The sequence below is a fragment of the Myotis yumanensis genome, unplaced genomic scaffold (genome assembly GCF_028538775.1).
Source record: "Myotis yumanensis isolate MYYU_CA2020_CCGP unplaced genomic scaffold, mMyoYum1.0.hap1 SCAF_9, whole genome shotgun sequence".
Lineage (NCBI taxonomy): Eukaryota > Metazoa > Chordata > Mammalia > Chiroptera > Vespertilionidae > Myotis > Myotis yumanensis.
This window is the reverse complement of record NW_027223760.1, coordinates 76,526,676-76,554,597: the sequence shown is the minus strand read 5'-3', so window position 1 is coordinate 76,554,597 and position 27,922 is coordinate 76,526,676. Positions and strand designations below refer to the sequence as shown.

General features: G+C 44.4%; 1 protein-coding gene across 2 annotated transcripts; it reads left to right on the top strand.

The window, feature by feature from the left end:
- Positions 1 to 13,463: 13,463 nt before the first annotated feature.
- Positions 13,464 to 27,656, top strand: INHBA (inhibin subunit beta A). 2 transcript variants are annotated; one of them, XM_070425195.1, is made up of 3 exons: positions 13,464 to 13,548; positions 16,107 to 16,619; positions 25,761 to 27,656. In XM_070425195.1, exons 2-3 carry the CDS (start codon positions 16,232 to 16,234, stop codon positions 26,651 to 26,653), a joined length of 1,281 nt encoding a protein of 426 aa, XP_070281296.1. In that variant the 5' UTR covers positions 13,464 to 13,548; positions 16,107 to 16,231; the 3' UTR covers positions 26,654 to 27,656. The 2 variants fall into 2 exon arrangements, with proteins under 2 accessions (XP_070281296.1, XP_070281297.1); XM_070425196.1 differs by lacking the exon at positions 13,464 to 13,548 and having other exon boundaries at positions 16,032 to 16,619.
- Positions 27,657 to 27,922: the final 266 nt, after the last annotated feature.

The following is a 27,922-nucleotide window of genomic DNA, read 5'->3' as shown; positions in this document are numbered from 1 at the left end:
AGCAAATGTCAGTGGGATGGACCTGGATCCTGGGCCAGCAAGGGCGTCCCACCACCTGCTTAGAGGGCCGAAAATGTCTCGCGCTACCCCTTTCCCCCATCGCCCTCGGGACCCCACCGTGCATGAATTCATGCACTGGGCCTCTAGTCTGATTAATAAACATTCATGGGTGTGGGGGCACAGTTTGGTTATGTTGTGGTGGTTGTTATTGTTTATGTATTAGTAAAAATAATAGCTTACATTTGTTGAGAGTTATTATTGTGCTGGAACCTGGGCTAAGGTCCTGACCCACAATCTCTTGTTTTATTACCCTGCCACTTTTAAATAGAACTGTGAAGCTAGACCGGAGAAATATTTATAACATAAATGATTATGATGGGTGATTGATTCTATTTAGTTGTGGGGAAGAGAAAATAGTGAAGGAGTAACTCTTGTGTGCTTGGACATCAATGACTGAGGTCAGAAATGTCACAGTAGAAGCTGCCTTTTGGGGAAAAGAAGATGTATTCAGTTTTAATAGGTTGAGTTGAAGTGCCTAAAGGCTATCTGAATGGATATAATCAATCAATAGATAGATTAGCTGCATGAGTCTGAAGCTCGGAGAAAAGGTTGGGTCAGAGAGAGATTTAGGAATCACCCACAGATCAGTTAAAGCCAGATTGGATACAATTACTTAAAGAGAATCTGAGTGTAGACAGAGTAAATCAGAAGGCCAAGGAGAAGGGAGCTGAGGGAGAGGCTGAGAAGGAGCATGCGGTGAATTGGGGACAAGACAGGTGGGGATGGAGTTGCCAAGGATGGAAACAGATGCTCTGTAATTTTCTATGCAGAGGATTATTGGTAGGCAGTATTTGTCAGAACAATTTTAATGACCTTCTGGAAACAAGCCAAATCATAGCTGAAGAATGAATGAGAAATGGATTCAAGCTCTTCATCTGCTTCATGAGTAAAATGGATGAATAATGCCTATGTCAGCAGATATTAGTGCTTGTAGAGTATTTAGCAAAGTGTCTGACACATAGTAGGTGCTCAATAAATGCAGGATCCGTAGTGATTGGCTGGTTGCATGGATTTTGGACCTGACTAGATTTGGGTTTTTAGTTTAGCTTTGCAGCTGTATGGTTGTGTAAACTTGGACCAGTCACTTTGTTTCTGCCATTTTCTTTCATATATAAAATGGGGGATAAAGAAGCATGTGCCCTCTAAAATGATTTCTAGGTATTAGTCATTTTTCATTATGCATGGTATATTATTTTGTGAGTATTTGTGTTCTGTCATCAGGCTGAGCTCTCATATTAGTATGTGACTTGATAAGTTAAGATTGTCTGGTTATATAATGGCGAATACAATTTGCTTTAATATTGGCTTGGGTTTGTTCTGCCAAGCTTTCTCTTTTCCCCATAAGATAGGTAGACTTCTTCAGGGCAGACTTCTTAAATTTGGAAAGGCAATAGGGTGTATCAGGAATAGGACAGGGTAGGTGGAGATGAGTGCTTGTGAATTGATTAATAACAATGGCATCATCTTCATCACATTGTCTCCCTCATATAAAGACAAGGCTTTGAGGCCTTGGCTATCCAATTGTACATGCTGTATGCCTTATACTGCCTCAGCTTTTTTAGTTTATCTAACCCTCTCTTATAGGCATTTGAATTCCTTAACACCAGGTACTTTCACACCCACTCCACAAAACAAATTTATCCATGGGCCATACCTTGTATTTTTCACCATTTACAACTGTTTGTCTTTTGAAAGCTTAAACCTCAATATTTCACTCTCTGAGAACCACTTCCTGTCAGCTCTCTGTGTCTCATTCCAAACACAGCATTTTACATCATTAATGTTTCTAATTCCTGGAGGATTATATTTTACACAAACTATCCGTTGTTTTCTGGACTCACTTTCTTCACCAAGTTCACCGACCATGTCTTTATTGACTTTTACTCCTATTCTTTGTTGCCCTTTTGTGGCTTTGGCTTTGCCAGAACCTGACTCTGGGTTGCTCCACACTCACTGCCCAATGTGGTGGCCAGTTACAATGGTCACTTTTCAAATGTTCAAATATTATACAGCACAGATTATAGAACCCTTCCATTAGCACAGAAAGCTCTACTGGACAGCAATGCTTTAACTTTTTCTCTTCTACACTTCGGGGTGAAGAACACTGCTGGCTAAGACAAAACAACTACTGGTTGGTGAAATTTCGGTGTGGTCAATCTCAACAGCCTGGAGCTGTTCTGAATGAGCTTCATCTCCTACCTCCTGCCACCATTTCAAAGTTTCAACTATCTTCTCAACTTATCATCCCACCCTCCCCACCACATAAAGGTTCATCACTATTAGTAGATGACCTTACCTTCTTTTTCACTGGGAAAAGAAATTATAATAGAGGAGAATACAACTGACAAGGAAGTCAGGAAGTTTGCTGAGAGACTTTCTGGCAAAAGTAGTAAGAGCAAAGATTCTGGGGCAGGTGGCGGTTCAGTGTATCAGAGGGATCCCAACCAAGGGGGCCATGTGGGTGGATTACAGAGTGTAAAGTGTCACAGAGAAGAAGATGTGATCTGGGACAGAGCCAGACTCTACAGCTTCTTTCTCACCACACTAAGGATTTTGAGGGAGTTGAGAAGCCATGGGAGGGCTTGAGAGAAAGGACCTCAACTGACTTACATTTTTTAAAGGGTCACTTTGAATATTGAGTTCTTAACATCCCATGGGGGCAAGGATGAAAGTAGGAAGATCTGCTAGAAAGTAACTACAATAATTCAGGTGTGGTGGCACATTTAGATCAATGGGAGGGTGGGTAAGGGGGTGACAAGACATGGTCTGAATATGGGTCTGTTTTGAAATCAATGTATCCTTTCTTACTATTGCAGGACACTTGCTTCTCTCTCTTCTCTTGTATTTTCCAGTTCTCTTTGTTTTTGCTGAATCTCCTTAGTCCTCCCACTGAAATTTGCCCGGAATCATGAAGCTGACCTGCTTCGGCTAGAACCAGCACCAATTTGAATTGTCAGAGCTGCTGGAGGTTTCTGTTTGTGCTGTACTTGATTGTCCTGAATCATGTGACACTTCAAAACTCTCACTTTGCTTGGCTTCCTTGAAAATTCTCTCTCTTGTTTTTCCCTTGCACATCTAGCTCCTCCTCAGAGTTCTTCGCTGGCTTCTCTTCCTCCACTCACCTCTAAAATATAAAGCTTCCTAAGACTCTGACCTTACGTTTCTATTTCTCTTCTGCTCTGTTTTCTCCTCAGAAGGTGATTTCAGTATGAAATATATACCCAAATACTATATGATGCCTCAAAATCAATAGAATTTTATTTTTACAAGCAATATTATGAAACAACTGTTCCTAGTTAATTGTTGTTGTTTTTAATTGAAATTTTAACTTGGGGGCCAAGATACCAGATTACTATCAGATGCCAGAGTGAGGGTGACGTAGACCTCTGTGGAATAATTTTTAAAGTTGGTATCTGAGAACAGAGTCTATGATTCTTAAAACCTTCTACCTTCTCCCTAGATTGACCTTTGCCTCCTCACTCCCTCCCCCTCCGCAGGCCTTCACAGCACTATTATCTGTGTCCATGGGTTTTGCATATATGAATATAAGTTATTTGGTTAATCTCTTCCCAAAACCTATATCATTTAAGTGACCAATGTCACCCCAATAACTTTAATTGAATTGTGTATATATATATATATATATATATATATATATATATATATATTTATAATATTTTTATTGATTTCAGAGAGGAAGGGAGAGAGAAAGAGAGATAGAAACATCAATGATGAGAGAGAATCACTGATCGGCTGCCTCCTGCAAACCCTTCCACTGGGGATTGAGTCCGCAACCCAGGCATATGCCCTGGCTAGGAATTGAACTGTGACCTTCTTGTTCATAGGTCGATGCTCAACCACTGAGCCACGCTGACTGGGCAAAATATATTTTTATTGATTTCAGAGAGGAAGGGTGAGGGAGAGAGAGAGATAAAAACATCAATGGTGAGAGATAATCATTGATCAGCTGCCTCCTGCACAACCCCCCACTGGGGATTGAGCACATAACCTGGGCATGTGCCCTGACCAGGAATCAAACTGTGACCTCCTGGTTCATAGGTTGATGCTCAACAACTGAGCCACACCGGTTGGGCTAAATTTAATTTTATAAAATCACAATAAGATAGTTCCTCACACCTGTTAGAATGGTTTTTAATAATAATAATAAAAACCTAAGAGATAACATTTCTGGGAGAGATGATGATATCTGATTTATATTTTTTGGAAATAACAATATTAATGCTCTATTTTTAAATTTGTATATTTGCAACAATACTGTATAAGTCAAAATTACAATCCTTTCACAATAAATTCATCCTAGTGTCAATTTTTATTTAGAAAATCATTTTTAAAATATATTTTTAATTAAATTTATTGGAACGACATTGTTTAATTAAATTGTATAAGTTTTCAATGTACATTTCTATGGTACATCATCTGTATATTATATTTTGTGTCCACCACCCAAAGTCAAATCTCTTTTTATCACCATATATTTGACTCCCTTTACCATTTACTACCTCCCCATTCCTCTTCCCTCTAGTAACCACCATACTATTGCCAGAGTTTTTGTTTGTTTGTTTTTCTTATTTGTTCATTTGTTGCTTTCAGTTGTATATCCCACATATGGAGTGAAATCATATGGTTCTTGACTTTTTCTGTTTGACTTATTTTACTTAGCATAATATTCTCAAGATTTATCCATATTGTTGCAAATGGTGGTATTTTATCTTTTTTATGGTTGAGTAGTATTCCATTGTATATATGTACCACATCTTCTTTCTCCAATCATCTATCGAAGGCCATTTTAGTTGGCCACCATGAATAATGCTGCAATGAACTTAAGGGTGCATATATCTTTGTGAATAAATGTTTTCAATTTTTTTCCTGTAGATACCCAGAAGTGAGATTGCTTGGTCATATGGTCACTCTATTCTTAATTTTTTTGAGGAACCTTCATAATGGTTTCCATAGTGGCTATACCCATTTACTATTCATTTATATTTTCCACATTTTATTTAAAAACTGTGTGTTAGTTTTAAAATTAGAATGGATGCAATTTAGAAAGCAATAATTTTGGAAGGGCAAGAAGGTCCCCCTTATTGCTGCCTTTTTCTTTCTGTCTGATGCACCAGAAGAGAACACCCCTGCCTCTTCCTACTTGCACAATAGCTTGTTCACCTAGGTCATGGATGCTCCATTAGTCAATAGGATTCTAACTTTGGGTGTCTCACTTTCTCTAGGGGTCATATTGCTTTTCTGAGTCCTCCAGAAGTTTGTGTAGAAGTAGGATATGTAGTTCTAAATGCCCAAGTACTAATTTCCTTTGGTCACACTCTTAACCAGCAGCTAGTTTTGATGTCTTTTGCTTGGTCATTCCTTGCCCTGGTTCCACCTAGGCAGCTGCTAGATATCAGAACTCCCCTTCATTGGAGAAGAGTGGGGCAAAACATCCCTCAGTTCAATAACTTGGCTTTACTGACCACAACAGGTTGATGGAAGTGGTCAAACTTACACCTACAAGCGAATACAACCACTAGTTCTACCGGAATCCCTACATTGCTTCTTTAAAGTACATGCTATTCTTCTGGCGTCAGTTAGGGGGCAGCAGATATCCTGGCAATTTTTTTGCTGCCTGAAGTAAGCTTCCAGTTTGGAGATCCTGAAGTTGATATGCATTGTATTAATATTTTACTTACTGTGTGTCACGTGGTCTGGCGGTTCCTTCCTGCACTAGCTGATCATTTTAGGGAGCCAAGCCACTCACCTACTGGAGTGTTTATAATTCAATACTGAGTAAAGGTGAACCCAAGTAATAAATTACCCTGTGTAATTACTGCGCTGTGCCTTAGCTGAGCCAGTTTCATTACTATCCAAATATTACAAAATGCAGCCTTCTCTTTTGGTCTGCCATTCAGTCTCTCACACACGCCCAAGGAAGCTTTATTTTGACTCCTTAAAATACCCTCAGAATGGGACTGCACGTAAAGGGATGAGTGAAAACATCTATAAAATTGCTTTTGCAAGGGCTGCAAGCTGCTAATTTAAGAGGATGAAAGATAGCTCGGCCTGTGGCAAAAACATTTCCTTTTCCTGATACATAAACATTAAGGAGATGCTACCTTTTCAGCTATTTATCAGATATTGAAAAGCCTGAATGCTGAGTTTGAATCCAGGTAGTCCAGCTGCAGAACCACACACTTGAAGCACAGCTTCAAATGGACTTCTTCCTATTTCAGGCCCCTGGGGTGCAGAGCCCGCGCCTTTAGTGACCATGAGGCCATAGGTAGCTGTGCCCACCCACGTTCTTCGGGGAGTCTTGACGACAGGCTGTCCTCTTCAGCTAGATGCCACCAGGGACGGAGTAAACCAGGAGTCATTTGGGATGAGGTGGTTCTAAAGATTGCCTTCATTTTAAGTCCAGGAGGAAGCTGTTCTGAGGAGGGCCTGTCTTCTTGGGACAAGGACCCTTGGTGAAGTTTGGCCTTTGTACGCCTCCATCTGAAAACTTAGTTTGTTATTTTATGAGAATTTGGATTGAAGGTTAGAGATGATTGCTCAGAGGGGGAAAGTGTGAAATGGTAATCGCTTTCATATGACACTTGAGAAATGTTATAATAAAGCTGAGTAAGTTGGAGCATGAGTTAGCCAGTCCTTTGCCTAATGATGTCACCCACTTTCTGCTTCCTCCAGTCTATGATTAATGAAAGGGGGATTATTACAGTAACTCACTCCAAGTGGGCAGCAGTGACATCAGCAGCAGCTGAGCAAACTGACTACATTTAGTCGTGCGTGTGGATGTGGGCATTTTTTTTCTCTGTGACTAACATGAAGCTAACAGCATCTAATGAAACAAAAGCTCCTTGAAATTTGGGGAACTTATTGAGTGGACTTTTTTGCTACAGGGAGCACCATTTTAATTATTCTCATTTTATAGTTAAATGATGTTAGAATTGGCCAAAATTATATGACTGGCTTTCTGCCCCTCTTCATGTAGTCATCACAAATTAACTCTTGATCTCTGGGAAGGAGGTTTTCTGAAGCTTTTGCTTTCTAATAGAATGGCTCTTCCTACATTCATCATTCTATCTCATCTTTTAAAAGAAAATCAGTGAGTATTAAGAAAAAGGACTGTGGCCATAAGTTTTTTTGGTGTGTGTGTGTGTGTGTGTGTGTGTGTGTGTGTGTGAAAGTTCAAGACTAGTTGTAGAATCCAGTGGTCCCAGTTCAACATTTAGAATATTGGGCTTAATTAGTTTGCTTTGCAAGCTGAAAAAAATGAACAGAAGTCCTGGTTGCTACTTCACCTTTACAAACTTGACTGTCCTAAAATTAGAGTGAGGCACCTAGAAATATTTACTCACTGAGCTGAGCCACTGCCAGAACGCACTGTCATGTACATGAAAGTACACAGAGTCTGGAACAACGGCACTCCACTGTGCGGGCCTGGACGTGCCTCAGAGGTGCTTGGACAGGGAGCAGAACCTTTGGACTCTTTCTACCAACACACAAAGGAGACAGCAATTCACTGATAAAAAAATACACATAGGACTGCCCCCAGCCTATTCTGTCTTCCCTTCTGAAGCTACAATTTGGGCACAGGTCGTGGGATAGTTTTGTGGATAGACAAACCTGGATTCTGCTCTCTTATCCAAGTCCAATGGAATCTAGATGCTAAACCTATATGTCCACGAGTCAGCAACATGGAACTTATTACCCGAGAGGATCCAGGTGAGAAAAATGTTTGCAATAGCTGTTATATGTTCTTTTGTGAATACCTCTCCTAATCTTGTGGGGCAACATACGGTCAACTGCTGTGGCAGATGTTTGTTGATTGCATTAGAACTGAGCTATGATAATCAATTTCGAAATGTATGTTGGTCAGGAAAAACTTTGAGGACATAGTTATCCTTTTGAGTTAGTGTTAGTATTGGCTCCCCCCCCCCCATATATGTTCTTTTATGAGGTTATTTGTGACTATTTCTCTCTACATATTGAGTTTTTCCCAAGTACTAAGTAGTTCTTGGGAAGAAATCCAGGTGTCTCTGAATCATTGGGAGGTTGATTGAAGTGTCTGGTTCCAAAATGACCATTTACCTGAGGAGTCTGATTCACATGCTAGAGCTAATGAGATGGCCTGGGAGTGCCTAATACATTCCCCCCATGGCTCTCTTCATCTTGCAACAGTCTCTGACCGGCCGTCTGCTTCTGGATGATCCAAATCATCCAGGGACTAAGTGATGAGTCAGGGAAGTTGGCCGAATCATGCAGGGGATGGCATTTCACATCTAAGCCTGTTGGATCCAGGCAACTTCCCTGTTGTGTGTTTCACCAACATTTGTTGATTATTATCATTATTTCCCATTATATGGAATCTTTCATAATAGCTCCCCCAGTCCTCGCATGGGGGCAACACCTGAAAGGGCATGGCCTTCCTTCAACAGTCATGCCACCTCCTTTTAAAGAGGAAGTTTGGAGAATATCATCTTGCTTGGAAGACGCATTAGGATTTAGCAAAGCCCTCTGTTTTCTCTCCTTGGATGTGGTGTGTCATTCCCCTAATGTATTAAACAAATAAAATCAAGCTACATCATATTTGTTTGCTCTGGGACAGTGGTCGGCAAACTCATTAGTCAACAGAGCCAAATATCAACAGTACAACGATTGAAATTTCTTTTGAGAGCCAAATTTTTAAAACTTAAACTATATAGGTAGGTACATTGTTATTAACTTAATTAGGGTACTCCTAAGGCTTAGGAAGAGCCACACTCAAGAGGCCAAGGAGCCGCATGTGGCTCGTGAGCCGCAGTTTGCCGACCACGGCTCTGGGAGAAAGGCATGGCAATCTCGCCTTTGTGAACTTTACTTCTGATAATTCTCTATTGCATGGACTCATCTGCTACTGAATTGCTGACGTGAATAACTCAACTCCTCACTCACTTACTCTTTTCCATAAGCCTGTTGCTTCCTAACAACTCCGGTGTTGGCCAGCTCATCTCATGTTGTTGCTGGTCACCAAGATTCTTCTTTTCCTTAGAACACAAGGTCAGCAGGAAATGTACCAAGGCCATGCTGGAAAATTGGGGGTGGGGGTCGGGGAGACCACAATGTTGCTTACAGAGCAGTATCTGCTGTGTGGTGTGGGTCTGCATTAATCAGGAAGCACAAAACACAGGAGGAGGCAGAATTGCTTGAATTATTATTTTTCATGGTTGCCAAGGCCCTTTGGGGCATGGATGGGAAAGGAATTATGTGAAACTTCAAAGTTATAACTCAAAATCAGGGTTTCTTAACTCTGGGGCACCCAACATTTAGCCAGCGAATGTCTCTGATGTGCAGGCTGGTCTGTGCACTATAGGATGTTTAGTAGCATCCCTGGTCTCTGCCCACTAGATGCCAGGAGCCTCCCCATCTTGTTAGGCCGAGTAAAAATGTCTTCATTGTCAGGTGGCTTCTAGGAAGCAAAATCACCCCCATTGAGAACCACTGCTCTAGACTAAAGGATAACAGTTTACATTTTTTCTCTCCCTAATCATTTTAGTTCTAGCATCTGGGTTCCCTCTGTTCTGATAAGGCATTTCCAAATACTCTGAACACAGAGCACTTATGCAGAGCACAAGACCTTGTGGACTATCCCAGTGATTCTCAGGGAAATGTGAGGTTAGGAAGACAATTTTGGATTAATTATTTCTGACTCTTGTTTTCTACTAAATTCTGGAGGAATTTCAATCTTTCTCTCTCTCTCTCTCTTGATCTGTCTCACTCTCTAGCTCTATTCATTCATTGATTTACCTTAAAAGCAAACAGCTTCCCAGTTCACTTTTGAATGTGAAATACTGACCCTTCTTTGTCCCAAATCTCTCTCTATACAGCCTGCTGTACAGGAAACAGGCAGGGTTTGCCAATCCCATATTCAACCTAAAAACCATTTGATGAGACTCCCCAAATCTCCCTGCAGCAAATAACATTCTGACTCTGCCCACGTTTTCTCGATTCTTAGCTTCCCCTCGAGGGAGTCGCCGCTGCCCACCTAGGCCAGGTTTTCCCTCCTTGGGCCCAGAATAACACGTCAACTGCTGGGAACACCTCGAGCCCTTTTTATTTCTCTCCACAGTCACGTATCGTGTTCTGTCTCCCAGAAAGGATGAACCAGAAAGCATGCTTTTTTGGAAACAGATTTTTCATGGGAAGGAACTAAAACACCCTGAGTTGTCAGCAGCCTCGTCCGTGCTCTGAACCCCCAGCCTCGTGCTAGCTCAGCTGAATCAGAGGACAACTTCCCAGTCACCTGCGAGGGATGTTCACATCTCCTGGCGTGTGTGTTGCACTGAATACCAGCACTGCGTGTGCTGCAGCTAAAACAACAGCCCCTTTTCTAGGGCCATTTCCTTGCTCCAAAAGTACTGAGCAAAGAGACCAATTAATAAATAGCATGGGTGGAAACGGAAGGACATAAGGTTTGCTTGGAAAGAAAAATGAACATTCTTGCTTCTTGCTCAATGCTAACTTCACCTGGGGACAGCTGCTGCCGTGGGTCCACACCACTACAGGTGAGCTGGGCCCTCAGGCGTGTGTCACCACAGGCCACAGGCAGGAGCAGGGATCCTGGCCTCTCCCCTGGTTGCACCGTTGAGCCCTTATCCTTAAAGGAACTGTGTTTTTGACCAACTCTCCCACTGTGATTGAACACACCAGCTCCCCAGCAAGGCACAGACCTTGGAGTTAGCCGCAGCAAGACAAGCCCTAATTGCTCCATTTACATAAAAGTAGAAACATACAACTTCTAAATATAAATCTCTGGCACATCCTGCCTTTCGCAATTACAGTGAAATAAGGTAGCACCGTTTCCCTCCCGGCTCCCTGTTGCAGCAAGCTGCTCGGCCCGGTTCTCCAGGGGCAGCTCCCCTAGGCCAGAAGGGAGCCTTGCAAATGCTCCGGGAGGAGCTGGGCGCTGTGTGAAGTGGCCAAGCAGGCCGGCCGCCCTAGGTGGGACCCGCAGTGGCCGCGGGCCACGGGCTAGCACAGGAGCTGCTGCCCCCCGCCGATCCCCCTCCCCCCCTCCACTCCACAGGAGGCGTCAAAGCTCCTGGGCGCCTCTCCCTGCCCAGCAGCCAGCCTGCGGGTCCCCAGCCTGGACCCTGACACTGGCTGTGCTCTGGGCCCTGGCGCTGAGCACTGATTCCGACATTCCCAGCTGCGATCACTGAACAGTTATTTTTTTCCCCCCCACTCTCTGAATTCTTTAGCTGCCAAAAGGGGGCAAAAATCAAGAGCTGCTCTGAAAAGAGCTTGCCCTTGCTGGTGCTCCGGGTAAAAATAGAGGCGGCCGCTCTGCAGGGCTTGGCGGTCGCGTCGCAGCGTGATCCCCGGGAGCTGCCAGCAGGTGTTGCTCAAGGTACAGTAGCAGCCGAGCCGCCGGCAGCAGGGCCGGGGGTGGGGAGCTGCTGGGGGGGAGGGGGCAGGAAGTGAAAGAGAAACCAAAGCGAGGAAGGAAGAGGAGATGCTTGACAGAAGCTGGGCTGACCCGCTTACTTTGGACCCTGGAGTTTGGAAGGAAAAAGATCACTCCCAGCCCGGAATATTCCAGAGAAGTTATTTTAACACGCCCGCTTCCCCTACCACCCCCACCTTCACTTCCACGGAGCGAGGAGGCATTTCCAGGGTGCCTCAGCGCGGAGCTTGGGGGATTCAGGTAGAGAATGACATCACAGCTGGTGGGCATCGGAGAGCCTACCCGGTCTGAGTCACACATGCAGGGCGGCTCCTCTCGTGAGGGCGCTGTAGATTCCTGTGACACCAGTGTTTACAAAGGCATCTCAGGAATGGATCCCACTTTATGGATGAGAACACTGAGGCCTTAGGGAGTGGTCAGTATGCAGTGGGCCCTGGGGCTCATCCAGGTTGGTTGTGTGCCCCCAAATTCAAAATCAGGGGTTATTTCTAGGACAGGGGGGTTCTCCCATGGGGGAGGAGCTGAGTTCAGAGGCCTCCCAGGCCCTTGCCCTCCGTGAGGGGCTCATGCAATAGGGTGGGGAAGTTCCTTTCTTAGGGAGAGTCTGAGTCCATCCAATTCCAAACTGATGGTCAGGTGTGGCGTTAGTCAACACCGATCCTGTTTCTATCTTTCCTTCTCAGATTCCCTCTGTTCCTGTACAACCTAATGATTTAATTTCCTACTTTATTTCTGCATATGCAGTTCTTAGAATACCCCCCACCCCCACATACAGTTCTGCATCCACACTTTCTCCGTGTTTGGCCAAGGCGGATCCTCTTACACAGAAAAACTGATGGTGTCCTAAAGGAACCAGCTTCAGTTATACATCAGGAGGCCAGAGCCTCTAGATGTTGCTGGTGGGCACAGTGAAAAGTTTATTTTATGCATGTTAAATCCTGCATACAAAACAACATATATGGTCATATGGCTTTCATTAGCTCCCAATTTTGCACATTTTATTCAACTTATGGGGAGGACCCAGCTTATGCTTCAGCTATACTCCAAACTACCCTTCTCCACCATCCTTGTCTGAAGATTCCTTCCTCCTGTGTTATTTCCGACTTGCTAACACTCCCCCCCCCAAAGAAAATCCCAACCAACTTAACTCCTATACAAGGAGTGCTTGTTTCTTTTCATTAATCTCTTGTTATGTTTGTAACAATTTAGAAATCATAAGACTTCAAGATTTGATAAAGAAGAATAATATATGAGATTTTTTTTGAGGGGGGAGGGGGATTCTAAAGATTGGGAAGGATACTTATAATGTTTACCTGCAGAGAATGACTATTTCCAAAGTTCTTGGTGATAAATGATTTATGAAGTAGGCATTCAATTTCATGATGTAAAATAATAGGGTTGACAGGGCAGGGAGACCATCATCATATAAGTATACATATTTTCTTTTTTTTCCAATGGAATATATTTTATTTAAAAAAAATAAAGTTAGAATCCTTAAAAAGGGTACTGTGAATTTTCTTGCCTGTAAGAAACAATAAAATACTTTGTAAATAGAGGTAATTTCATGAAGTAACAGATGTTTTATGTGAAGACATAAAACTGAACCTGAATATAATGAGAAGTGTGTGTGTGTACGTGTGTGTGTGTGTGTATGCAAATAGTAAAAGAAAAGTTGGAAGTTGATACTCAGTGAGATATAACTGCTTGATTCCAGTAGTTTTCTTTAAGGTAATCTAGTCAGCCAGAGGTTTCCTGCCTCAGGGATCACCCAAAAGCAGCTAAGAAAAGACTTTCCATTAGATAATGATTATGAAATATGCCTCACACTGGAAAAACTAGTCATCTGCTGATGTCATGCAATTCTAACCAATCCCAAACAAAGCCCCAGCCCTCCTGTTTGAGTGGTACCAATGTGTGAGTGTACAAGTAAGTAGTACAGTATAAAAGTTCACAGAGCCAATACCATGAAGAGGAACTCAGACAGCTCTAACCACATGATACAAGAGGCTGCTGGTGAAAGAGAGAGCACCGGAAAGGTAATGCTTTTTAACTCTTACTTGTGAGCTGCTTACACATTCCTAGGCAGGATGGCTAGAAGGAATTTTACAACTGACCGGCACTTCATGCACGTTATGGTTTTGTACCTTCTTGAATTATTCAGGCAGGTTGACACAGCTTTTAATAGGACAGCATTGCAAATAGATTATGTGTTTATACAACCTATTCAGCACATGTACAGGGAGACACATGCCAAAGAGAAAGCTATTTGTTCAGAGTTACATTCACAAGCAGCAAATGTAGGGGACACACACATCCCCGCAGAGAAAATCCTGACGCTGATAAATTGCACTGAATCTAAATGCTACTATGAGGACTCTTGTGTCGTTTGGAATCATTCAACTTTTAGTTCTATGTCAGACTCGCTTGTAAAACTTAATTGGACTACAAAAGGCTTTGGATACTGTATCTGTAATGCCAAATAGCTGGATTCTATTAAATATTATATGGCAAAGGTATTTTATTAAACAATTATAATGCAAATGTCCCCTTCCCCATTTTTGTCACCACCCCTCACTAAAAAATTAGGGTCTTTAGGGAATGCTGTCAGTCTTAACAATATTAGCAAAGTAACTGACGTTCCTGGAGGTGAGACTCCAAAGGTGATACAGGGCTGGTACCACAGAAAGTCTTGCAAGTAATTGTTTTTGGAAAGGGGGGCAGTGCATGCAATTCAGGAAACCGTCGTTACTTGTGCAAACTGTCACTGTAACTTAGTGCCACAACTTTCTCACCCTCCTCCCCTGCCCTCCAATCTCAGGCATATAGTAATGGCATTTATTAACTTTCTCCTCCCCCTTCCCAAATTGTCATGCTTGGCTGTAATGCTCTGAACACGCTAGGTGTCAGATATAAGCTGACTGTATCTACAGAAACGGAGAGGGCTTATGTGTGGGAAAGAAACCCAGAGGGAAGGAGAGCTTTAACAGATGGACCTCTTAAAGATACTTCTGCAAGATAAAAGCATTAAGACAGAAAATGAAAAAAGGGGCTGCGGCGGGGGCAGGGAGGAGAATGAAAAAACAACAACCACCTCAGAGAGGCATTGTTTAAAAATTCACATTTTTCTTTGACTGTGAACACTGAAACCCATGATGATTTCATCTGCGCTGCTCCTTTGAGAGAAAAGGAGGCAGCCCAGGGGCCAGTCCATGACCACACTGGTCCAGGATGGGGTGGGGTGTGGAGGGGCTGCAAAAACCCCCACATGACAGAGAAAATCACTTGCCGATGTATTTTAGAGACTTTTGTCCCCCATAGGACCAGTAATTCAAGTTGTAAGAGCGTACTATTTGTGTGACATAATGTGGGAAAGGCCAAGTGAATTGTGCATTTTCTCTATGAAGTCAGGGCAAGCGGTGGTGGGCTGTCGTGAGTGTGTGTGTGTATGTGTGTGTGTGTGTGTGTGTGTGTGCAGGGCAGGAGGGGGTGGCTGCTGAGGAGAGAGAGGGGAAAGTGCTTCAGATGACAGGAGCACATAAAACGCTGCCTGCCTGCCTGCCTGCCTGCCTGTGGATCTGCAAAGTGCCCCGCGGCATTTTGCAGTTGGGAAAAGTAGAGTGTATTATGTGACCCCAAACAAAAGTTCTGCTGCGCTCGCTCCTGTCAGATCGCCTGCCAGTGTTGACGATCCTGAGCGTTTAACTCTGAATGAATGGGGAACCGGGAAGATCTCTGGGATTCCCTCAAGCTGGAACTCTTGGCTGGCCCTGTGCCCCGGAGTCCCCTGCCCCTCTTCCCGACCTTCCCTACCCTACCTGGCCCCTGACCTCCGGCACCCTGAGCCCACGCTCCAGGCCGGTGAGCTGTGAGTCCAGGGCTGTGGCTAGGAGAGTGCAGGCGGTGGGGGCAGCCTGTGCAGTGAAGTCATCCCTGCTGATTGAGACAGTGCCTTTACTTGGGGCATTTTTTCCTCTCCAAAAGAGGAAGAAGGTGAAGCAAGGGGACTGGGCAGAGAAAAAAACAACAGTAGAACAAAATTAGGAGAATGTCTTTCCGAAGGGAAAGTGGAACTCCCGAGAATGGAGATATTTGAAGAGAGGTGTGTGTGAGGGAGCCGTGAGCAGCAGGGAAGCAGCCTGTCAGAAAACGGGCTTTCCCTCCCCTTCTAATCACAGCCTCTACTCACAACTCCCTCCCTCTCCCATTCACTCACTCACTTAGGGCCAATCGTTCCCTCTCTCCCTCTCTCCTCTCTCCTTCTCTCTCTCCCTCCTTCCCTCCCTCCCTCTCTCTCCCTCTCCCCTCTTCTCTCCCTCTCTCTTCTGTCCCCTTCTCTCCGCTCTCCCTGTCTCTCCCTCCCCCCCATCCTCTCTGTCTCTGTCTCCCCCCCACCCTGTCTCTCCCTCCCTCTCTCCCTCCCTCCCTCCCTTTTTTTCTCTCTCCCTCCCTCTCTCCCTCCCTCCCTCCCTCCTTCTCTTACTCGGAGACAGTCAGAACTCTCCTCCCTGACAGCCACAAACCTACAGCACTGACTGCATTCAGAGAGGGAACCTGCAAAGAAAACTTCACAGAAAACTTTTTGTTCTCGTTCCAGAGAATTTGCTGAAGAGGAGAAGGAAAAAACCCAACCCAAACCAAACCAAACAAAAAACCTGTGCGTGAGGGGGGAGGAAAAGCAGGGCCTTTAAAAAGGCAACCACAACAACTTTTGCTGCCAGGATGCCCTTGCTTTGGCTGCGAGGATTTCTGTTGGCGAGTTGCTGGATTATAGTGAGGAGTTCCCCTGCCCCGGGATCCGAGGGGCACAGTGCGGACCCTGCCTGCCCGTCCTGTGCACTGACCACCCTGCCCAAGGATGTACCCAGCGCTCAGCCGGAGATGGTGGAGGCCGTCAAAAAGCACATTTTAAACATGCTGCACTTGAAGAAGAGACCCGAGGTCACCCAGCCGGTGCCCAAGGCGGCGCTTCTGAATGCGATCAAAAAGCTCCATGTGGGCAAAGTGGGGGAGAACGGGTACGTGGAGATAGAGGATGACATCGGAAGGAGGGCAGAAATGAATGAACTGATGGAGCAGACCTCAGAGATCATCACGTTCGCCGAATCAGGTGGGTGCTGGCGCTGGGGCTGGGGCTGGGGGGGGGGGGGGGGTGTATTTCCCTCACAGTCCTAGGAGCAACTTCTTTTCCTTCTAGCTGTACTCTGCCTGGGAGGGTCATTAGTTATTAGGTGAAGGTGGCAGGCAGGCGGAGGGGGGTGCATGACTGGGAGAGGACTTCAGAGAATTGGAATTCAGGAGCCTGGCTCCTGATGGCTAGCTGACACTTGCTATGTGCATCGGGTCACCCGGAGGAAGCCCTGCGGCCAAGCTGGGGCTGGGAGCTGGTCTGGGAGAGGCTCCCTCGCCCGGGTCTGGAAAGCCAGGTCTGAGCAGCCTGATGAAAGAAATCAGGGTGCCTGGGGGACTCAGGAGGCTTCCGGACCATGTCCAAAGTTTGTGTGGGGGCAGGGGCGGGGTGGGGAGTGTGGGATTGGGGTGGTCCAGCACCGATGAAGTCACTGCCTTAAACAAATCTTCCCTTGGAAAGTCCAATCAGGGGCCACCTCAGAGAAGCAGGGCACATCTCTGAGTGACATTCATTTTTACCTTCAGAAAGTCTGTCTATAAGAGCACAGGCGTCTCATTCTAGGCAGCCAAGAGCGGCTTCAGGGGACAGTTGCCATTGCCCTGGCAGTCACTTTTAAAACACTGACTTTTGCTTTCTGAGCTGAGAGAGAGAGAGAGAGAGAAAAGAGTTTTGTTCTCTGTAAAGTTACTAAGCGCTCTCTGCCAAGGAATGCAACCTTGACAAAGTGCTCTCAGATATGACACTGAACTCTCACTCAATCCTTAAGAGGAAGAACTTTAATAAATAGATTCTAATCTTTGGCTCAGGACCACACTAACCTGTTGCTGAATAGAAAATACCTGTCAAAAGTGGAGGCGGAGATCTGCAGCCAGGCCCCTGTTAGTTCTGTGACAGGGATCCTTTTGCATGCCTCCCCGCCCATGCGTGCCCGTGCACCCGGATATGTTCATGCCATGTTACCTTCATGGGAAGGCCAGGATAAGGAAGCATATCTCTTGGCAAACCTATTTGAAAGGAATGCCATTGTTGTGTTTGGTAGCGCATATGGCCAGTGAAGTATGTGCAGGGGCTCCCAGCATTTCTGTTGGAAAGTTTGCCGCAGCAGTGTAAACATTCAAGGCAGCACTCAGAATTTCCAATCCTGAAAACCTGTTGACTCAGATGTTCTGTTTTCAAGAAAACCTTCCAAGACCTGGGCATCCTTTTAGGGGAGCAGGCAGCCTGTTGGCTTCCTGGCTTCCCCCCTGTTGGAGAAGCCCTGGTGTCCTGCAAGCTTCCCGGCAGGGTAGTTTAGCTCTCTCATCAGAGCAAAATTCTTTTAAAGGTCTTACTTTTTTTCCCTAAAACTCTTTCTGGATAGAGCCGCGAAGGACATAATGATTAGGACTTTATTTTTTGAGGAAATTAAGTCAGGCTGGAGTTTTCAAGTTGCCACCCAATTTTCCCCAACCTTTCCTATGGCAAGGTAGGAAAGAGAGTGTTTAATGGCTTTGGGTCCTGTGCAGGGCATGGATTCCAGCAGTCCAGCGGTCTGCTCCCTATCCTGACTAGAGGGATCCTGTGTGTTTTTATATGCCAGTTGCCACACCTGATGGCCTTAATTGCAGCTCCTCCTCAATTGCCTTTACCACATCGTATGGCTAAGTATACCTATGCCTTTGACCACTTTTAATACACACCTGGTGCTAGCAACATGTCCTGCTTTCTCACTGAGCTGACTTGTATAGCAAACCGCTCTCTTGGCATTGGGAGATTGTGCAGTGAAAGAATTTGACCTTTTATATATCTTTTTATTGACTTCATCTCAGTGCCACTCTTTTTCTAAGTTATATGAAATCTTGTCATTTTTTAAAACTTTTCTTTTTAGTTAGTGTTTTTTTTTAAATTGAGAGAGAGGAACAGAGATGAAGAGAGAGAGAAACATCAATGTGAGAGAAAAACATTGATCCATTGCCTCCCCTAGACACCCCACAACCTGGGTGTGTGCCCTGACCTGGAATCGAATCAGTGACCTTTTGGTGCATGGGGTGAAGCTCAACCAACTGAGCCACACCGGCCAGGGCTTAAAACTTTTCTATTAGGTGTTTAGTTAGAAAGAAATTGAGCTATTTTTTAAAAAGGTGGTCCATTTGACTCACATGTTGACTAAAGTTTAAGGTTAGTAATGGAAAACGACTCCTGGTTGAGTTTACAACTCAATTTTGGGTGAGCTGCTGGATTCTAGACAAGGTTTATTGCACTTGCTTATTTTTCCCATCTGAGAAGTTTCACACACCAACTTCAAGTTGTATTAGTATGATTTCACAGATTTGATGATTGCTATATGGACAATCTATCCTCCAAAGAGAGTACCATGTCAGTATTTTTCTGCTATTTTCCTGGGAAAGAAATTTATCATCTTAATGATTGTAGTGAATATATGAAAACGTCTTATTGCTTTTGGAATAATTCAACTTTAATAAAATTCAAAGTATGTCAAGTATCAAGATTTTTGGAGAATTAGCGAGGGACGTTTAGTTTTCTTTCCCTTATAAACTATTTTGTACAGCATAGACTCCAGTCAATGAGTGTCACCAGCATGCATGCCTCAGATGCATCCCATAGATGCACCTTTCAACTACAAGATTCCCCATAGTTAGTTTTCGCTTCTAGTCTCTTTGATGGTTGAATAAAGCCAAGACATGGCCACAACAGTTGAAGAACTGCTAAAGTTCAAGTGCTTAGAACTCTTTGAACTGACTCTGTCTCACTGTGCTCAGGTGGAAGGTGCCCCATTTTTGTAAAACTGATGTGAGTTGTTAAGTGGCTAGGAATCACTCTCAAGCTCTCTGCAATGTATCCCAACCAACAAAAATGACATTATTTTTATTTATGTCACCCAAGATTGCTCTGCCATTCTTTGCATGGCTGGCACAGAATCCTCGGTGTTTACGTTAAGACCTTAAAGGAAAGGAAGATGTCAAGCCAACACTCACTACGATTGTCATTGAAACTAAAGTCAGTGGCCTTCTTGACTACTGTATCTTAGTATCATATTTTGATTTGTGACAATAGCTGGTCAGTCAATGTTTAATGACAATATATTGCTGAGTCTCCATATGCTGCCAAATTTATAGGCTGGTTCTGGTAATTAAGTTAGCAATTGATAGCACTTGTTGAAGAAAGACAAATGAAACCTTAAAAACTGGGAAATGCTTACATAGGCAGGTATGGTTGGAAGCAACACGAATTCTTCCCCTTTGGAGAGTCTAGTGACAGAAGGTGAGTTTGAAATGTACACTACCCAAAAAGGGGTCTAACAAAGCTTGTGGGATGACTGTTCCCCTCCCCCTCCCCCAAGAGAGCTATCTTAAGGTGGAGTTGACTTCCACCATCCTATTCCAGGCTTCTGAACTTTTCTTCGAAAACCCCTCACTGAAGAGTGTTTTCACACACTTTCTTCTCTGAATGATGGGAAATGATGGGCCACAAGAGGGCGCATTCCAAAGACTTTTGCTTCTTACCAGTTAATCTTTTAGGGAAACAAAATTTCACCTCCTGGAAGGCCCAGTCTGCAGCACGCTAATCTTAGTGATTATCAGTTACTGCTTTCTTCCTCTCATCCAGGAAATGTTAGGATTTTATGGGAAGGGAGGAACATGGCTACCTGTAATACATTCAATGAGACAGAAGGAAAAGGAATGGGAATTCTAGTGGTGCATGTGAACTTTCTCAAGCTCTATGGAAGACAGTGGGATGATAAATTTCCGAAGCAAACAAAACAGTACGTGGAGAAATGTGACCATGAATCATCAGCCATACTGATTTGCTCACACATCTCCCCATAATACGGCTGCCTGGGCTCTTGCAAAAAAACATCTTCCTTGTCCCCGAATTTTGTTGCCTCGTTTGCCTGTCTTATCAATGCTTTTCACACACGACAAATGACAAGTGGATGTGAGCAAGGAGGAAAAAGCCTATTTATTTAACGCCTTGTGAGAACACAGTGTGCAGTTTCAGAGGATGCGTTTGTTTCCAAACTGAGAGTGTGGAGAGAATGGTGAAGGAAAGAGGCGACAGAGAACAGAGGTTGGGCCTGTGAAGGAGGTGTATGAGAGTGGGGGTGGAGGATGTCAGGGGAGAAACTCAGTTTTAACAGTCCGAGAACTGGGAGTAATACCTTCCCAGGCACTTCTCACGAAAACACCTATTTGTCTTGGCCCTTTTTGCTAAAATATACTTGATTTGCTCTCCGAGTTGTAGTTTAGAATTCTTTATCCTGAACTGGGTCCTAGATCTCAAATCAAGAGTAAAAGTTCCCAGGATCTTTGGAAGGAGTTTCTGAAAGTCTGTGAGTTGAGCCTTAACAATTTCTTCTCCTTCTTTTAGGAACCTAAAACCCCTTTCTCTCTAAATATTTAACCATCTTCTTTTTCATTTCTATTTAAATTAAAGTGCAGGCATGTGGGTGACCACTGACAATTCCATAGCATGTCCTTAGCAAATACATTAAGGCTGAAAAATCAATCAAGATCATTTATGACCAAACGTGCAGTTCTGCTACAGACAGGACCCTGGACCGCAGGTGAAAGGAGGCATAACCGCTCTGTCCCCACTGGCTGCTTATGCAGAAACCCCTGGAGGCAGTCCGAGTGCAAAGTTAGTGCGTCAGGAAACACACACGCTGTCACTGGTGGCTCTGTATGCTCCCACCGGTGACTATACCACACGTAGGCACAGGGAAACCTTGGCGAAGAATGGGAAATTAAATTAACAGTCATATTTTACAGGGAGGCTCTTCCCCACCAGAAGAGTTTAAATCTTCTATAAACAACAAGGCTTTCCACATTAACATTAGACATAGTACCCATAGATAGAAGGGCATCATACTTTACACAGGACCCTGGTGAGGAAAACAAAACAAAAAGGAAACACTGAGTGGATTGCTTAATTCATTGGAAATGTTCTAATGCCTATCCGCCCACAGATTTGAGTTACTGGACTTGGGGGATGAGCAGCATCCTGGTGTGGGGGAAGGGAATAACGAGGGTCTGGGCAACTTAACCCTTTTATGATGGGGATACTACCATCATTTGAAAAATCCCGAAAGCAGAGGACAGTCTGTTTTCAGGTGTCGTTACTTCCAGCTCCCACAGTCTTTCCTCTTTCTAATCCTGCCCACCGGCAACATTTCAAAGGTGTTCCCTGTAAGATGCAAAATTTAGCTCTCCTACCCATTTTTAGGCATTTTTTTTTTTTTTTTAAATCTCCCTTTGGTATATGTCCACTGAGGTTTAAGTGATGAAATATTATCACCCACATGGATTTGTGTGGGACTTTCTTAGTGAATTACTCAGGCAGAGCAAGCTGTGATGCAAGCCTTGCTCACAAGCCTCAGGGAGGAAAAAATAGCATAGAGGCTGAAAAGGATATTATCAGAGTAGGTGATGAAAGGTTAGCAAAGCCACTCGCGGTATCTTATTAAATAGGTAATAGTGGAGGAACCCAGTGTGCACCAGTAGAAACTAAAATGCTGTACCTGCCCACAAAGCACCATGGGAAGGCTTCCATTTCAGGATTTTACAGCAGGAGATATTTAAGTCAGTCCTGAAACTGATTAGTAATTGATCCTCAATTAGTAATTGAGCCTTAGGTAACCTTCTATTTTTCAAATTGTTACGCACACAGATTTGAAGAGTGAACCGATCTGAAAACATCACTGCAGTATAGCAATCTCTCTCAGGTAATAGACACATAAAGGGAAAAGAATCAAGAAGCTAGTTATATTTTTCATACCTAAGCAATTGGAAGGCTGTAATTCCTTCCTGAAGCCTACAACCTTGACAAATATTAATTTCATCTCAGCTTCTAGCTGTCTCATTCTCCCCACCCCCTTCTGCAATGAAAGCTAAATGTAAAAGAAAAAAAAAATATGCACTGTTTAATAAGTCAGAACACAATAGAACTTTTAAAATGTACCTGCATGTAAGGTAGATTTTAAGAAGACTTGATTCTCTCTCTTCCCCCTGTTCTCCTGAGCATTATGGCAACAGCATTTTCACGAAATGGGATCTCAGTGTTATTTTATTCCTGACAAAATATCATGCAATATACAAATAGCAGTTCCAGAAATGGACACCAGGAGAAGGAGGCGACAGGCATGTCAATTAGTGAGGGGAAAATCCAAATGTCAGAAATATGGGGGAGAGATACAGCATGCAGGCAACGGACGGGAATGCAGGGAACCGTCTTCAGCTCAGTTAATGAAACCAGGGCATAAATCAGCGCCGCTTCTCCCCGCGGTACCAGGGGAAGCCATACAGTCACTTCTCCGCCAGGACCTGGATGAAAGTCATTTTCTGATGACTCTCTGATCCTAATATAACAGCACCTGACAGATTGAGTCCCCTCTAATGAGTACTCTCTTTGTACAATCCTCTCTCAGGAACACGAAATCATTTGCTTCTGAGTACAGCAGCCTGTGAAGAAGGGGTGGGGCTATCTCATGCATTAGAAACCTGATCTTGTGAAATGAGAGGCTGTCCTGTAGGCTGCTGCTGGAAGTAAGCAGCCTGGGGCCCTACAAATCCATTTGCATATGCTGCCACTGGCTCATCTCCAAGGAGCCCTCCCTCGACCTCCCTCCCTCTACCTCTCACCCCCCAGCAACTATAAACATCTCTGCACTTTATTCATGGAAAGTCCAATGTGCGGGTTCAAATTGCCACCTGTCCCTTCTCTTACCCTGAGGGCCATCTACCGTCACCCTCAGCCCCTCCAGTCAAGCATGGGTCAGAGCAGAGCAGAACCTGTGGGGATGAGTTATCTGAAACCCAGTGCTCCCATCCTGGGGACAGGTCTGATGCTTCGGTTTCACACTCGAACCTAGAAACACACACACACACACACACACACACACACACACACACACAGAAAAACAAAACACAACCATGTGCCCTCTGGCTCCTCTATTTTAGCAGCTACTATCTCTCTGTCTTTAGAGTGGCATCCTACACAGTTGAGGGTTTCAGAAGCTGGCCTGCTTAGAGGCAGAAGGGAGAGCAGGAGGGACTTGTTAACAATCTCCAATAGCAGGACCTGTGGCCTCAGTGTGGGGAGCCTGCCACTCCTGTGGGCTGGTCTTCAGAGGCTGGGAGGCTTTGGCAGCCTTTACCTCTGGTCTTGGGAAAACCCTGCCTACCACCTTAAAGCCAGCTGCTGATTGTCTTCCTAAATTTAAATGACTACGCTCTCTTCCTGGAATCTTCTCTTTGCTTTCTTAAAACAACAAAACAAAACCGAACAACAACAAAAAATCCCACCAATTTTTAGCAAACGGGAATCCTGGATTCACTTTTTAAAAAAGTCATCATGCTTCGTAAAAAAAGACAGCTTCTCCTCTAACTGCTCCTCGCTCTGGTGATCTGATCATAAACCCAGCTTTCTATTCATTTCAACGTCTGCCAGCGACCTGAGGTCAAAGGAGAGCTCCTCACCACTGCCACCAAGGCCAGGGGCCTAGCACGTTTATATAACAATGCCAGAGAACCTTTCCTATGCAGCCCTCCTTGGCCTTGACCTCAGTGAATTTACCACCATCATAATCACTGTGTGCAGAGTGTGTTAAATTAAGAACAGGATCTGCAGTGCACAATGCACAGAAAAGCTGCCTTCTGCTGCAGGGAACTTGAAACTGTGCCTAGAATTTATGGTACCGTAAACATCTCAGGGTGGAGAGTGATAAGTAGGGCCGGATTTCCGTTAGCTATAGAAATCCAGGCAGAGGACCCTCCTAGGGAATTGTAAGTTCTGAGATGAACTTATTTGAAACTGTTCTCAGGTTTGTACACGGAATGCATGTATGCCAGACAGCTATAAGCAGGTACTTGCCAGAGGGGGTCAAGAAAAGAGGGCATGTTTCATATACTACCCAGTGGTGAAGTGCAAGTGAGGAAAAATATTTCATCAATCAAAACTTCTAGTCTGAACACCTGTACCTTAGAGTCCTGGTTGCCCATGAATAAATAGACAGGTTCTAGTGGAACGAGAAGAAAACAGGTGACTTTCTTAGGTTTGAGTTAGGCAAGAACTGAGTGGTTGCAGAATCCAATCACTCCACCAATGTAGGGAATTTCCCTCTGTTAGAGCAGTTGTTATAACTGGTGCTTATTAAGTTGCATTAAAGGAAGGAGAGAAAAATAGGGGATTTAGAGGTGGCAGGTAGATCTCTTAATATAAAATACTCAATGCTAAGGATGCTGCTACCCGTTAAAATAAATAAATGAACTGCCTACTTTCTGCTAAACACTGTGCACCATAGGTAGGACTTCAGACCTGGGTATCCTAGACTAGACTGGCAGGAGATGTTAGGGAAGGCTTCTAGAGTAAGTGGTGTCGTCTCTTCTGCAATCTGCTCTTATTAAGAGCAGCCCCTGAGGGTTGCGTGTTGAGAGGAGTATTCTAGGTAGAAAAAACTGCAAGCATGTCACTGCCCAGAGGTAAAGGGATCCATGGGATGCTCCCAACTTTGCATATTTGTGTGGGAATAATATAGCTACAGCTTGCTAGAGCTTACAGTGTGCTTTTATTTGTGTTATTCCGTTTGATCCTCCCAGGCCTATGGGAGAATGGGTCAAATGTCATAGGTGACCCCCACTTGATAGAAGATGAAACTGAGATTAAACAATTAATGAACAGATGCAGCCCCCTGCAGCCCCCAGACACACTCAGTTCAAGGCCATGCTCTATCTAGAGCAAGAGTTGAGCAACTTTTCCTGTAAAGGGCCAGAGAATAAATATTTTAGCTTTGTGGGCCAGTCTCTGTTGTAGCTACTGAACTTCATATTAAAGTGCAAAAGTAGGTGCAGACAAACCTATAAAGAAATAAGCAGAGCCGTGGTCCAATAAAACTTTATTAATTGGCACCGACGTTTACATTTCATATAATTTTCACGTGTCACAAAATACAATGTTTCTTCAATCATTTAAAAGTGTCAAAACCTGTGGGCCTTCATTTGCCTTTGTGGGTCCCTGTTCCAGATGGTGGGTAACAGAGGCCCCGTGGGGCCTGAAGGGAGTGAGTAGCAGAAAACACAGGCACTAACCATGTCCCCTCTCTCTTGTGCTGTGTTTCATTCTCAGGCACTACCAGGAAGACGCTGCACTTTGAGATTTCCAAAGAGGGCAGCGACCTGTCCGTGGTGGAGCGTGCAGAAGTCTGGCTCTTCCTAAAAGTCCCCAAGGCCAACAGGAACAGGACCAAAGTCACGATCCGTCTCTTTCAGCAGCTGAAGCACCCGCAGGGCAGCTTGGACACAGGGGATGAGGCCGAGGCCGTTGGATTAATGGAGGAGAGGAGTGAACTGTTGATATCGGAAAAGGCAGTGGATGCTCGGAAGAGCACCTGGCACATCTTTCCCGTCTCCAGCAGCATCCAGCGGTTGCTGGACCAGGGCCGGAGCTCCCTGGACATTCGGATTGCCTGCGAGCAGTGCCACGAGACTGGTGCTAGCCTGGTGCTCCTGGGCAAGAAGAAGAAGAAAGAAGAGGACGGGGAAGGAAAGAAAAAGGCCGGAGGAGAAGCAGGGGTGGGAGGAGACGAGGAGAAGGAGCAGTCCCACAGACCTTTCCTCATGCTGCAGGCCCGGCAATCGGAAGACCACCCCCATCGGAGACGGCGGCGGGGCTTGGAGTGTGATGGCAAGGTCAACATCTGCTGTAAGAAACAGTTCTTTGTTAGTTTCAAGGACATCGGCTGGAATGACTGGATCATCGCCCCCTCTGGCTATCATGCCAACTACTGCGAGGGTGAGTGCCCGAGCCACATAGCGGGCACGTCCGGGTCGTCGCTCTCCTTTCATTCAACCGTCATCAACCACTACCGCATGCGGGGGTACAGCCCCTTCTCCAACCTCAAGTCGTGCTGTGTGCCCACCAAGCTGAGGCCCATGTCCATGTTGTACTACGATGATGGGCAAAACATCATCAAGAAGGACATTCAGAACATGATAGTGGAGGAGTGTGGGTGCTCGTAGAGGGCCCAGCCCAGGGGGAATGGGAGCAAGAGTTGTCCAGAGAGGACGGTGGCAAAATGAAGAAATGCTTAAGGTTTCTCAGAAAAACCAGAAAAATAAGAAATTTAAAAAATAATAAACTAGGAACAAAACCTGAAACAGATAAAGGAAGATGTGGTGGAAACATTCCCTATCCAGGGCTCAGAGATGAAGCAGCGAAGGAGATGGGAATTGGGAAGGAAAGGCCGAACGGAGTACCCTTCACTTATTCTGATATCAAAGTGATATCAGTCGTTTGAGCAGGAGTATTGTCCTCTCCTTTTCAGTTCCCTCTCAGGGTGAGCCTGGAAGTCAACTTGTCTAGTCTGCAATGACGTGGGCTGGCACCACCCACATAGCATCTATAGAAAGCCATGAATTTGAAAGGGCCGGTTACAGGCACTTTCCCACCCAGTTACCCAGGTTGTAAGGTATGTCTGCGTGACCCTCTCTCTGTGTATATCAGTGTGCGTACACACACGCTACCCCTCCCCCCCACACACATGCACACATGCCATAGACCCCGCACACTCAGACACCCTCCCCAGACACACACACAGAGGCATTTCTACACACCCACATACATCCACGTCCTGGTAAGACAACAATAGTGTGCAAGTGGTCACACTTCCTTTTTCTGCAACAAAACAAAACAAGACAAAATAAAAGCCAACAAAAAAAAAAATTGAGAACAAGACTAGAAGAGTAAAAGATCAAGGGAAAAAGAATACCAAGTTATATTTCGTTAAGGTGCTTATGATCCTAGAACTATGCAACCTAATAGGTTTGAAACTGTTTACCTGAGAGAGAACAAAAAGAGAGACTTTTTTGTATTGGAAGTAACCTGATTAATTTTTATTTTCTTCAAGGAGAGATACTTGAAAGGAATATGTTTGTCCATGTGTTGGATCCAAACATTTCTATATTTTGTAAATGTTGTGTTTTCTTTTTATTGTTTACTATTTGCACTACAATGGTGTTTGACCTGTCCAATCCTTATTTAACAAGTATTTTCTTTGGGTGGGGGTGGGAGGGTTAAAAGCTGCACTTAATGTGAGCTATAAAAGAACTGCTACAGCACACAAAATAGCTATTTTTATTATTATAATTATTATTATTATTTTGTACCTTAAAAATAGACACATACACCAAAGACATTTGTGTGAGCCTTTAAACAGTCTGTCTGTGGTTGGTTATCATTCACCATCAATGAGTCAGGGGTTGAGATTCAAGGTTGAGTAGGGTAGATTG